The sequence below is a fragment of the Belonocnema kinseyi genome, chromosome 5 (assembly GCF_010883055.1).
Source record: "Belonocnema kinseyi isolate 2016_QV_RU_SX_M_011 chromosome 5, B_treatae_v1, whole genome shotgun sequence".
Taxonomy (NCBI): domain Eukaryota; kingdom Metazoa; phylum Arthropoda; class Insecta; order Hymenoptera; family Cynipidae; genus Belonocnema; species Belonocnema kinseyi.
In genome coordinates this window covers 134,521,823-134,535,738 of record NC_046661.1, presented here as the reverse complement: position 1 = coordinate 134,535,738, position 13,916 = coordinate 134,521,823, and the positions used below count along the sequence as shown (strand labels likewise).

General features: G+C 28.8%; 2 protein-coding genes across 2 annotated transcripts; both read left to right on the top strand.

Annotated features, from left to right (window-relative positions):
* The first annotated feature begins 1,070 nt into the window (after positions 1-1,070).
* LOC117173901 lies at positions 1,071-2,415 on the top strand. The gene is made up of 2 exons (XM_033362546.1): positions 1,071-2,314; positions 2,388-2,415. The coding sequence occupies exons 1-2, from the start codon at positions 1,071-1,073 to the stop codon at positions 2,413-2,415; spliced, it is 1,272 nt and encodes a 423-aa protein (XP_033218437.1).
* Positions 2,411-13,021, top strand: LOC117173227. Its single transcript, XM_033361688.1, has 2 exons — positions 2,411-2,726; positions 11,967-13,021. Exons 1-2 carry the CDS (start codon positions 2,433-2,435, stop codon positions 12,894-12,896), a joined length of 1,224 nt encoding a protein of 407 aa, XP_033217579.1. The 5' UTR covers positions 2,411-2,432; the 3' UTR covers positions 12,897-13,021.
* The last annotated feature ends 895 nt before the right edge of the window (positions 13,022-13,916 follow it).

Here is a 13,916-nt window from a genome sequence, read left to right as displayed (position 1 = left end):
AACATTTTTTTTTCGTTGAAAATTCAACTATTCAAGTTAGGTTGAAAATAAAATTGCACTATTACCTTAAAAATCCCTACTTTTTGTTGCAAATTAATTTTTTCCACTAAAAGTTTAACCATTCCATTTTTTGTTAAAAATTGATATTTCTATTATAAAATTTAAGTATTTGTGTAAAAATGTATTCATTTATCAATTTTTTGAAAGAGCGTCATGAAGAAAAATAAATGTTTGCGTTTGACGTTAAATATGAATATGTAACATTTTGTTGAATGGGAAAATTAAAAAACTTGCCCGGAAAAACCCGAGAAATGACTGGGAATTTGAAATCGTCCACTGAATCGCCACCTTGTTCAAGTTTCACTAACTAGATATTACACTAAATTATAGAGTTTTTAAATCATTCAGTTCATAATGTCTTAATTTATAATGTATCATTCGTAATGAAAATTTTATGTTTTAAAAACCGTTTTTAATAAAAAATTCTTATTAAAAAAGTGTTTCTATTCAAATGATAATTGTAATCCTTCAATTCTATACTTAAAATGATATAATTTTGAAAGTTTTTTGGAATATCAAAATTTTGAAGTTTTACAATAACAAAATTATTCAATTATAACTCAGATTGTAAAATTGTTTAGGTTTACTATTTCAAATAGAATAATATTAAAGCCCCCTGTTATAACATTCTGCCATTAAAAATTTCCATTTTGAGATAATGCCGAATTATAAAGTCTTTAAAATTAAACCTATTCAAATTCCAGCTTGCACCTATTACATTATTGGACGCTTGAACTTAAAATTCCTAAATTATAATGATTTACTATTTATAGTTTGCAACTTTATCGCTCTTGGGGATTATTATTTAAAATATTATATTTTATGAAATTTTCTTTTTTAACATAGTCTTTGTAATTTATAATTAAAGTTGGGGAAAATGTGCTTACTTTAATTATTGAGTATTTTACAATAAAAGCTGAACTTAAACATGCTTTTCAGGCTGTCGAAAAAAACTGAATTGATACTGAATGTAGATATTCTATCTGTAAAGAAAACTTAATTTCTCAGAGATGGAACGATTTTGTCCAAACGAATGCTGCGTTTGTAAATCCGCCAACAATATAAAAAGATGCGCCCGTTGTCAGATGATATCCTATTGTGGAAAGGATCATCAACATGAGCATTGGAAATACCACAAGGACATTTGCAAGATCATATATAATATGATGAAAGAAGAAAACGTATCTCATCTCTTCGAAAAGCTGCGTGGTTCGGATTTACCGAACTGGATTGAAAGAAGAATTCAAATAGCTGAGCAAGTTGAAGAAAAATTGGGTAGATCCTTGCGCCGGGAGGAGCTTGGAATGTTCAAATTTCCACGAGTTTGTTTCGTTTGCCACGACACCAGACCAGAAAAACTGAACAGATGTCTTGGCTGTTCAGCAGCGAACTTTTGCAGCGAGCATCCCTCGAGCCTAATCCATGATAGAGTCTGTTCAATACTGAAAAATCGTATTGATTGGGTAATAAAAAATCATGAATGGGATCCTGTCGATGTAAAACCAGCCATCGCGGCAATTGGATCAGGAACAATATTTCCAAAATCTGGAGACTCACCCACCTCCATGGGAGAATTCATGAATTTATATACTAAGCCTAAAATTGAACTTTCAGAAAAACTGAAAAACTATCTAACGGAAATGTTCACAATTTCATTAACGCTGTTTAGCGCTCTGCAAACTTTAAGTGATCCTCCATCTTCTGAAATAGTTCTGCATGTCGACGCTGGCAGCTTTGCTCCATTGTCTGCGATTTTTTTAGGAAATTATTGGGAAGTGCTGCTACACCTTCTTCCCAACACAAAGATTCTGAAGATTGTTCATCCCGAGGCGCCGAGGACTCATAAAGAGGAGATTCCTCTTTGTAAGAAATGTCGTTGCAGGAAGCGAAGATTGTTCGTAGAGGCCCATTTGATTCCTTACGAACGATATTTACAGCAACCTGACTACCAGAAACCAAACATACTTGCATATTTGAATGTCGATCCACCAGAAAAATATGATTATGTTCGACAGATTTGGGAAAGGAGATTCGTGAGAATGAGCAAAGTCACTTGCCCTATGCTAATGACAACTCTAACGGAACGAGGAGCTTTTCTAGTCAGGGAAATTATAACAACTTCTACTACCAATTTTGTGATCATCCACGATGGATACAATAACTTTGCCCCACAAACTTATATCAAGGAATTTGAGGACGGAACTCTTCGTCGGAATTCTCAGTATATGATTGTCTTCCAACATCAAGAGGCTGAGTCTGCATCAAATAAGCCATCTGAAACTAAAGTGAACCGACCTCGATCATTTTATTATGCAAGTGTGTGTCAGGTTTGTCGTTCTCCTAATCCGAAAGTAACATGCAACCGTTGCCGGATGATTTTTTACTGCGGAAATAAACATCGCGATGAGCATCAAATCCATCACCGGGATCTTTGCAAGGTGATTTTGAGCATGTTGAATGAAATGGGGGCTCCAAATCTTTTCGATAAATTGAAGACTGCTGATCCAGATTTGTGGCTAAAAACTAGGATCGATCTGATGAAAAAAGCGAAATCGAAAATTGGGAGACAGTTTCAGGAATATGAGGAGCAGATGTTCCTTTTCCCGAAAACCTGCGTCGTATGCCATGACAGCGACCTGAGCGTACTGAGGAATTGCGAATGTGGGGTAAGCATGGCCCTCAAGTTGTTCAACTTTAAATTATTTTGATAGATTGTCAGGATTGCTACCCAGGAAAAAAGAAACGATTGAGATGGAGCGCTTTGTAATGTGTATCTTAAAATTCCAGATTGACCAAGTTGAATTTCAATTGTTTTGGAATTCTTTGAATTGGTCAGCTATTTGGTTTTACTTAAATCTGCCAAGCGACGTTCGGAGATGTACTCGTTCTATAGTTTTAAGACTTTCTAAATAGGAGAACATAACCTGAAAAAACTAAATTAAGTTCAATTCGTGATTTACGATTGACAGAAGAAACGCATGAATCGCTTGAAGTTCTCAAGGAAATGTAGGTTTGAAGGAGGTCAAACTGAATGGAAAAGTGCAGGTTCCCTTTAACGGAAACGAATCTGCATCATACAATTGATATTTGATGAAGTCCGATGAATTGTATAATCCACATTACGCTCTTCATTATTCAATTGTAGTGAATGAGAAGTGGCTGCAAGTGTTCAATTTAGATTTTTTATCGTATTCAGTAAAAAAAACACATTTCCTGTTAAAACTGTTTTTCCCAAGAAAATAATTATTTTACTATATTATTAAAGTTTTAACACACCATAACCTCAAATGAACTTTAGTTAATGCTTATAGCAAAATATTTGTTTCAAAATATGCAAAAAATATTAATTACAGACGATCAGAAATGAATTAGGAATTCGTCTAACCTAACTTTTAAGTTATAATTTTTTAATTGGTAAATATTCCATGTATAAATTAATGAAAATTTATTTTAAGTGTACTTTCATGTCAAGGTAAGTTAATTGAAGCTTATAATTTGTTTAAACATATATAATATACTAAAATAATCATTTTTTTACAAAAACAGTTTTAACATGAATCGTGTTTTTTCGTCGTATACGATGAAAATTACAAATATGTAACACTTAGTTTCCAATAAATCTTAATTGTTTTCATCCACTTAGTATTTTAAACTATGCGAAATAATTAAAAAATGGTTGTTAAGCTCAAATTAAAATGCATCTTCAAAATCCTACCTCATGGTTTCGCGAGTTCACATTTTGGCCGCATTGAAAAAATAGATGGCGTATTGAATCGCAGCGGATCTCAATAGTATTATTACGATTAACCGTCGTTTTTCTATCGATAACGAAATATTTCTTGGTGAATCGTAAAATAATAACTTCTCCGATTTACTGGTACCTCTAGCCTATCGTCAGCAATCTGCCATTCCTCTTTAAGATACACATTTCATACGAATTGAAATACGATTGAAACGCGGCCAATCGTTTCTTGTTTCCTGGGTAATGACCAGGAAATTATGTAAATTCAGGAAAATTGAAACGGATTAGGGAATGTCAGAGAAGACTTGAAAGAGCCAGGGAATTTTCGATAAATTGAAGTTGATGTTAGGAGTCATCAATAAATTAAGCCAGGCGTTTTTCTCAAATGGTAAAAACCCCTCCTCCCTAAACGAACGCATAATTTGATACAGTAGAACCTCACTTATCCGAGCTATTGTGGACCGGCCCCAACTTCGATAATCGGAAACCTTAACGTAAAGAGTGTTTAGAGGAGTAACCAATCAGAGCAGAGGTTTATGAAGAACTCTTCTGGTTGGTTAAGACAAGTTCATATGTATGAATAAGGCATAAAGCTCGGATAATGCGGATTACCCTTGCGCTATAGCTCGGATAAGATGAGTTAACTATTTTTGTTTCAACTTCGGATAATCGCGAACTCGGATAAAGCGGGCTCGGATAAGCAAGGTTTTACTGTATTTTTTTTCTAATCTTTGCTAGTTATAAATTCAAGCCTTTTGTTGAGAATTCGACTTTTTAGTTAAAAAATTCATCTGATATTCTTGATATTTCATATTTTCTGGCTAAAAATTAAACTTTCTACTTGAAATTTAATCTTTTTTAAGTGAGGATAGAAATATTTGGTTGATACTTCGTATTTCGTGATTTGAAATTCAAGTATTTTTCTTTAAAATATCAATTGATAATAAATTTATCGTTCAGTATGTTCATCTTTTTTTTTTGTTTATGGAAAATTCAACTATTTTGTTGATTTTTTTTTCTTTTGGCTTAATATTCATTTTCTTATTCAAAATTTAACTATTTGGACCCAACTTCCTTTATTTGCTGGAAATTCGACTTAAGTGGTAGAACATTAATTTTCTTAGTGAAAAATTCATCTTTTTTTGGAAAGCTAAGTTTCCGATCAAAGAAATAAATTTTTAACCAAATAGGATTTTGCCATTACAAAGATTAATATTCTACCACAAAAGGTGAATTTTCTGAATAATAGATGAATTTTCATCCAAGTGGTTGATTTTCAACTAAAGAACATAATTTTTTATTTTGTTTGTTCAGGTTTTTGACCAGGTAAATGTATTTATAATTTTTATTTTTATTTTAATGTCTACTGGTCTAGAATCAATATTTTCCTAATATTGATTTTTAAAACTATGAAAAAAAACATCCCATAGGAGCCAGAGGGCATTTAATTAATACAATTATCTGGTCAAAAACATAAAAATTAAAAAATTATCTTATTTATTTAAAAATTTAACTATTTGGATTAAAATTCATCTATTTTTCTGCAAGTTCATTTTTCGTCGTAAAATATTAGTCGTCTCAACGGAAAACTCCTGTTTGGCTAAATATTAATTTCTTTGATTGGAAACTTAGCCATGTAGAGAGAAATTAAATTTTTTTGTCAAAGAAATTTGTTAACTAAAAATTTATCTAACCTATTTTTGGTTCAAAATTTATCATTTTAAATGAAAATTCAATTATTTGGTCAATAATTCTTTTTGTTTTTTTTGGTTCAAGGTTCTTCGCTTTAGTTAAAATTTCATTTCTTTGGTTAAAAATTAAATTTTTTAAATTTAGATTTTAAAATATTCGATGGAATTCTTTTTACTTGTTGGTTAAAAAATCTTTTTTAGTCGGAAATTTAACTCTTTTGATAAACATTCCTCTTTTTGGTTCGAAAATAAAACTGTTTTTTTTCAGGATTCAAGTGTTATGTCGGCAATTTGTTTTGTTTAGTTCAATTCACCTGTTTTTTTTATTTATAATTAAAATATTTTTTGTTGGAAAAATCAACTACTACACTTTTTAATAAAAATATTTTTTTGTCCAAGATTCTTTAAAAACCTTTTTTTTTAATTTAAAGTTTATCTTCTTTTGTTCAAACTTCATGTATTTGGTTAAAAATTCCTCTTTTTGATTAAAAAATTATTCGGTTTTGTTTGGGGATTCATATATTTGGTCGAAAGTTCTTCTTATTTGGTTGAATTCACCTGGTGTTGATTAAACAATAAAATATTTTTTTAGTGGAAATATCAATTATTAGGCTTTTTATTGAGACATTTTTTTGGTTGAAGATTGATTTTTTATTAGGTTAAAAATTAGATCAGAATTAGTATGTATATATATTTTTAAGAATAGCATTGAGTTAAAAAAGTTCAAAGCCAGATGACTTCAAATTAAATGATAAAAAATTAAGTAATTTCAAATTTATGTGAAAAATTCTAAATACAAATTAAAAAAATTACCTAGTATTTTTTTAATGTACTAGCATTATAAATCGCGCGCACAAACATGCTTGTAGTATTTCGGTTTAAGGGGGAAAGCAATTTTTAACCTGAATAAAAATTTCGAATAAATAATTTATTTTAAGGCTACTTGTTTATTCGTTTTAAGCGCTATATAAATATAATTTTCCTAATATTTTTTTGAAAATTCAACAAGATTTTAAAATATTTCGCTTACCTCAAATCAGAATTTTTACCAGAAAAAATATTCTTCAACCAAAACCTTGCATTTTTAACGGAACAGATTATATTTTTACTGCAAGAATAGAATTTTCTAGAAAATAGTTTCTACTAAAAAGGTTTATTTTCTAAAAAAAGAAACGAATTTTGAACGAAATATTTAAAGTTTCAAACAAAGAGATCAATTTTCAAATAAAATGATGTATCTTCAAACAAAATCATTTGAAACGAAATAGTTTAATTGTTAACTAAGCAGATGAATTTTTCTTAAAAAGATGAATTCTCAATGAAGAATAAAATATTAAAGTTTCTATTTCAATAAAAGAATATTTTAATTTAAGTCATGAATAGTTAAATTTATCGAAAAGGACGAATTTTTAACAAAATAGTTAAATCCTCAACTAACACCGATTATTTTTCAACCAAGAATATCTGCCAAAAGAAAAAGAATTTTTAACAAAACACATGAATTTGCAACAGAATATTTAGTTTTTTAACAGAGAAAGATAAATTCTAAACGCAAAACGTCATTTTTTATATTTAAACTAAAAGACTAATTATTTTAAACCAAAAAGAGGTTAATTGATCTAAAAAAGACGAACTTTAGATAAAGTAGTTCAATTCTTAATCAAAACAGATTAGTTTTTAACCAGTTATTTTCTTAACAACACAGATAAATAAAAAAAAAATCTTTCAAAATGACTCGAACTCATGATAAAACTCCATTAAATATTCTAAAATTAACAAAAAACTGCCTTAAAATCTTCGAGATTTTCGTCATTTTTGAAAATGGTTTTAAGTTTCGTTATAATTTTGTTTTTAAACTTTGGAATATTTATTAAATTTACTTGAATGTTTCCAAAATTGTACAAAAAATGTCTCTTTAAAATCTTTTGGATTCTTTTTCGTATTGTTATGCAATCATTCAAAATACGTGAAAATCATTTTACATTTTGCTATTATTAAATTAATTTTTCAGCAAACACAAGCATCTGAAATTTTCCCAGGTTTTAACAAAAAAAAATTGTTTTTCTCTTAATACCTTTCAAAATTCCTAAAACACTTATTTTTTCGAAATATTCCAAAATCTAAATTTTGTTTAAAATATTTTGAAATATTTTTGAGTTTTAAATTATTTTCTAAAGTTTTGTGAAGTTCCAAAATGAAACAATTTTACTTCTTCTGTCTGTTTTGACATTTTAAGAAATAATTTTAAAAATTTTCAAAATCTTTCTCAATTTTCTCTTAAAATTTCTTTTAAAATTGAAACAAAGCTCCTTTTTCGAAATTTTTAGAAATGTAAATTTTATTTGAAACTATTCCAAATCTTAACATTTTAATAATTTTCGAATCCTTCCAAAACTTCTAAGGCTTCTAAATATTTTCAGAAGAAAAATAATTTTAAATACAAAATAAAAATGTGTAATGATGATTTATTTGTTTATTTTTGTAAGGTTGTATAAATATAATGTAACTTAAATTCTTGAGAAAATTAAGAAAGATTTTTGAAAGTTCCAGGTATCTAGATATGTAAAACAAAAATCTTAAGAAAAAATTAATATTTGAACAAATAGTTGCATTGTAAAATAAGAAAGATACATTTTTAACGGTAAACGTAATAATGATATATGAATCTAAAAATAATTTTATTTTTAACTAAAGATAGTTGAAATCATAAAAAAGGCCAATTTTTAACCATTTGTATTTTAAATCGAAAAGGTTAAATATTTTGCAAAAAATAATTTTCTAAAGAAACAGATTAATTTTTTTTAACTTGAAAATATTAATTTTCAAGAAAAAATTAATTTTTAAACAATTACATAAATTTCCTTCTAAGAATATTTTTATTCATATAAAGACGAATTTTAAACTAAAATTAGGAATAAGCAACTTGAAAAATAAGTTTTTAAGAAAATTGTAGGATCAAAAAAATATATTTAAAAAAATAAAAAACAGTTGAGCTTATCTGAAGAAAAACGAATTTTCAATAAAACAGTTTAGTCCACAATCAAAAAGTTGACAATTCTTCTACAAATAGAATAATTTATGTTTAAACTAACAAATATTTTAATTCTAAAAATAGTTGAATTTATCAAAAAGGCGGAATCAATAGTTAAATGGTCAACCAAAAAAGATTTTAATTTTAAACCACAGTTGCAAAATAATTTGATTTTTTCTAAAACTTACAAAAAAATTCCTAAACATAAAAAAAATTACCCTGAAATTTTCCCGATTTTTTTTACGATTTTGAAAATCTATCGGAATATTTTTAGAAACCTTTTTAAATATTCTCTTAAAACAAAATTTGTAAAATAAAAAATCATTTGAAATTATGTCAGAAATCTGAGAAACTTTGTATATTTTTTTAAACCTTTCAAAATTCTTATGATCCTTCTAAATTTTTAGTTTGAAATTTTCAAAAATCTACCATTTGCTTTGAATTTGTTGCAATGTTTTTAGCTTCAAAATGATTTTTGTATCTTTTTTAAAATTCGAAGTATATTTTTTAATTTATTATAATTTTCTCTAAAATTTTGTAATCCTTGCAAAATTGAAATTAAATTCTTTAAAATCTTCTATATTAATTTCTGAAATTTCAGGAAATCATTTGAAATGTTTTAAAATCTTCTAAAATTTAAAAAAAAATTCATTTTTGAATATAAAAAATCCATTTACATTTTTCCTGGAATATTAGGAAAAAATAATGTTAACTTAAAACCATTCAAAATTCGTAAAAGGATACAAAATTTTATTTAAAAATCTTTAAACGTCTATATTTTGTTTAATTGTTAATCAAGTACTATTGCCTTAAACCAAAAAAGATTAATTTTCAATAAAAAACGTAATAGTTCATATTTCAATACATAGTGTTTAATAAAACTAAAAAATATTAAACATTTTCGATTCGAAACGATTTTAATTCTAAGCCAAGAATTTTCAATTTATTAAGAAAAAATTAAATTTCTACTAAAAGAGATGAATTTCCAGACCAAAAGGACGAGTTTTCAACAAATTCTTGAATTTGTAATCAGAACAGTTTTTTTTAAAGTCACGTTATTAATTTATTTTAAGGTTTCTCGATAAATTTTAAAAACATTTTTAAAAGTTAAAAAGATTTTTGGAGAAATTTTGGTAATATCAAAGATATTTAAGACCTGTTGGCATTTCTAAAAAGTGTAAGATTATTTTGTAAATGTTCGGAAATCTTTCAAAATTTTAAAATATTTTGAATATTCGAGATTCTTTTTTGATAATTTTGCAAATCTTTTATAATTTATTTAAATATTTTCAATTATTCTTTAAAATAAATGTTGTGAAATAAAAAGCGTACCGAATTTTACAAGAACGTTTTTTATTCTCTTAAAACCTTCAAAATTGTTAAAAGGCTTAAAAATTTTTCTTCCAAATATTCAAAAATCTACATTTAATTTTAAATATAATTTCTGCTTTTAAATATTCTAAATTTTTTTCCGAAATTTTAAGAAATCATTTACAATATTTTTAAATTTCCTTAAAATTTGTCTTTAAATTAATTTAAAAAATAAATTAACCTAAATTTCATCTGCAACCTTAATGAAAAAATCCTTATTTTAAACCCTTTAAAACCCTTAGAAAACTAACATTTTTTATCATTACTTACTCAAAGGGCTTTGATTCACGGACGTGCGTGATTTTAGAGCTACAATTTTTACGTGCTTTAAAGTCTCGGACTCTATGATCTAAAATCATAGAATTCGAGGTGCTTCAAAAGCATGGGGTATTGAGATCTTAGTTCTCACGACAAAGCGTAATAAAATCAAGGAGCAGTGCCGTGAATTAATCTCCCAAAATTTCTCTCCGTGTGCAGTCTGTACATTTTGTAAACGAAGTTATTCTAAGTTTTTGCCCTTAATTTTATTCTTCTCATTTCTGTGAATGTGTGAAACAGTTTACAAATTATAGTCTGGTAGCAAAATGTTGAGAACAAAATTATTTTCAAATAAAAAAAAAAACATTAACAATTATAATGTCCTTTTTTTTATCGATAATGTTTAGAAAGATTCAGAAATCAATTTCATCATCAAATAGAATCACTTCTTTCAAAAATTTTATTGACTAAATCGATTATGCAGAAAATTCGTGGTGTTTATTAAAAGATAAATGTACGTAACTTTATTTAATATTTAAAATTTAATTTTTTTTTTTTTAAATATCTTTCCCTTTTCGCCCCACAGGGAATCGAACCACAGGATTTCTGATTTCCGGTCAGGTGCTTTTCCACTAAAATATTAGACCTTAGAATAAGAACTTTAATTCAAGAAAATAACGCTAATTTTCAGGAAGGTGTTAATGGTACAAGTAATTATATTAAATGATTCTGTTATATCATCAGCGAATGGTAGCTTACCGGCAGTAGATAACCCTCCACATCCGTGGAGACAGAAATTCCGAGCGAAAAAGATATTTCTTTTTCAAGAAAAAAATTTAATTTAAAATTTTTAAAAATTATTTTTTAGGTAGTCTGATTATGTTTTTAAGCATTTTCTGTTATTCAAGATTCTTAACTTGATTGATATTGTGGATTTTATGCAATTACGGTTCTAGAGGGTTATCTACTGTCGGTAAAGTACCATTCGTTGATGATGAAACAGATTCATTTTAAATAATTTATTTATTACGATCAAGGGGTTAAGAATTTAATCCTTTTGTCATTTTCAAATCATTTAATCATTTGATCAATATTGAAGAACATACTTGCTGTCTTTATTATTAAAGAATGATTTATAATTTAAAGTTTCTCTTGTAGAAATAAATGTGCATAATTAAACTTTCTTATTTGGAAATTGCAATTTACATAATTCGAAAAATTTCAAAAGAACAAGTTGAAAACAACTATTTAAAGTTATAGTCACGCAGTATACAGTCAATCAGGTATTCAACAACAACCAGTTCGAGATTTTCCATATTTCCGTTCCATCACCTATTTTTTTATATAGGATAGAAGATGATAGGATGCGTTTTTTGCAATACACCGAACTCCCGGTTTAGTAACAGTTTCGAGGGTTGCCTGCAAATATCCTTGTTCCAAATCGCGGAAATCGGAACTTCAAAAGTCAGGGCAGTATAAATCGTTTCCAATTAAAATGCATAATATTGCGCAATTTCTGCATGTGAGTACCCGCGCTATGCGTCTTTCCACTCCGCTGCTGGTGTTTCTTAGGGAAGAGTAGCTAACGACTCTCGACCCGCGCGCTGAGAAGCTGCGTAGGCTAGCAATTATTAGATTTACTAAACCGGGTGTTAATAAAACGCGGCTCTAGTTTATCTTGAAAAATTTCGTCTTCTACTCAAACCGAGGCCTGACTTTAGTTTTAAGATGACCTCAACTTAAAAATTAAAAGTTGCATAACTTATGAAATCGGTATAGTGTCATTCAACTGATTTAAATTGATTTTTTAAAGGTAAATCTTTGCAAAATTCACAAGGATGATTCGAAACACAAAGAACTCTGCGGCGTCTTGAAATTGGCTTTCAAACTAACTGTCAGCGGCCAACTACCGACTTTGAATACCATACAAACAAGTTTAGATATCAGCGAAAGATCAAGTCTGCCGCCTTCAATGCAGGACTTCCTGGATTTGCATCTAATATTTAGGGAAGAAACTCCAGAGCAAAACGAAAATTTCCAGGGCATGGTCACATCGAACTTTTTTAGCGGACCCTTGACTCTTCTTTATGCTATCGAGAAATTAAATTATAAAGTCAACTCTTCCATGGTGATTCATATAATTGGAGCCGGTAATCAGGATGTTGCGGCTGAGGGTTGTTGGAAAACCTTTTTACTACGGTTGACACGTCTGACCAACTTAAAAATAGTTTTCATAGGACCGAATGTTTCGAATTGCCTAGAAACTGCAGTCCACACCTTCGATTACTATCCGCTCGCAATCAAAACTTTGAAAGTTCAATTTCATAGTCAACGATATGACGAATATTTCAAGAGCGAATCCTTCATAAACCCGGACATCATTCTGGGTTGCAATCTAGATTTCCACGAAAGCGAATTAGGAATTTCTGAGTGCACCTGGAAAGATACAATTTTGACTTTAAAAAAAGTCTGTGTTCCTTTTGTTTTAACGGCAGGGACCAAAGAACGAGCTGAGAAGGATCACAAGAGGTTCTGCAAACTTTTGGGAATGTCTGTTCATTACAAGTTTTGCGAAGTTAATCCCTATGCCGCATTAAGTCCTGAGAGGGATTTTGAAACTGAAGGTGTGCGATATTCTAACAAGTACGTCATTATTTATGATGGAAAGTATAAAGAATCGGCGACATTGAAGAAAGGAGAAAAAAAGAAATTGGAAGGGAAGTCTTCGATTGTGAAAGTCTAAACTGAAAGAGAAGTTTTCAAACTGTCAAATTACTAATGATTATAAGGATACTTACAGGGTTACATTTTGTAGACGTTTTTGTGAGGACAGTGACGTACTATTGAAGATTGTATGTTTTATCTAACTTTTTTAAACGCTCTGTTAAAGTATTTATAATGCATTTTTTTTTGTATTTTCAGCACAATATAATAAATAGTTATATGCGATTTTTCGTCTTTTAGTTATTATCTAAAACTAAACATAAATATATTTGTTTACCCTGGCGGACCGAAGGAACCGAATGGAACCTCTATGAAGTACCCGTAAAGACCCCATTTAGTCCCCATTCGGTTCATTTTAAAAAACTAAAAAAACAGTAAGATCAACTTTTAAAATGTTGAAATTCGGATTCTACGTTAAATTTTCTATTAGAAACTCGCTGGGTAATCGCAATACTTTTTTTTCAGCGTTAAAACTTTCAACAAATTGCATTCACTTCTGCTGAAGGTGACTTCAGGCGCATTCATAATAGCTCAAGTAGTATGTTGCGCGCGAAGTTTAAAAATAAAATTCTCTCTCACTTGCATCGCAGCGTTGTTGTCTGAGGTTTCCGCTACGTGGCGCTAGCATCCAGATACAATTCTTAAAGTTACCGACAGAACGCTTATTAACTGCTACTAAAAGAAGATGCAATTGAAGTCGCCTTCGGCCGTGTAAATGACAGGTAATTTATTTTTTTAAAGTTTTTAACGCTGCAAGAAAGAGCATTGCGATCACTCCGTGAGTTTCCAATGCAAATTTTAACGTAGAATTCGAATTTCAACAATTTAAAAGTTGATTTTGCTGTTTTTTTATCTAGTTTTTTAAAAAGGAACCGAATGGGGACCCAATGGGGTCCTTACGGGTACTTTGTAAAATTCCATAACTAAGGCAAATTTCAAACAATTCCTACAAAAAAAGCAATTTACACACGAAATTGAATACATTTTACATAGGTGATAGTAGCCATAAGCGAATAGCTATAGACAGTGGTTCTTTTGA

Excerpts from the sequence above, each read along its gene's own strand:
- LOC117173901 (XM_033362546.1), top strand. The coding sequence starts at position 1,071 with ATGGAACGATTTTGTCCAAACGAATGCTGCGTTTGTAAATCCGCCAAC. Across the intron at positions 2,315-2,387 it reads TTCCAACATCAAGAGGCTGA|GTTTGTCGTTCTCCTAATCC; the intron begins GTCTGCATCAAA and ends AGTGTGTGTCAG.
- LOC117173227 (XM_033361688.1), top strand. The coding sequence starts at position 2,433 with ATGATTTTTTACTGCGGAAATAAACATCGCGATGAGCATCAAATCCAT. Across the intron at positions 2,727-11,966 it reads TGAGGAATTGCGAATGTGGG|GTAAATCTTTGCAAAATTCA; the intron begins GTAAGCATGGCC and ends GATTTTTTAAAG.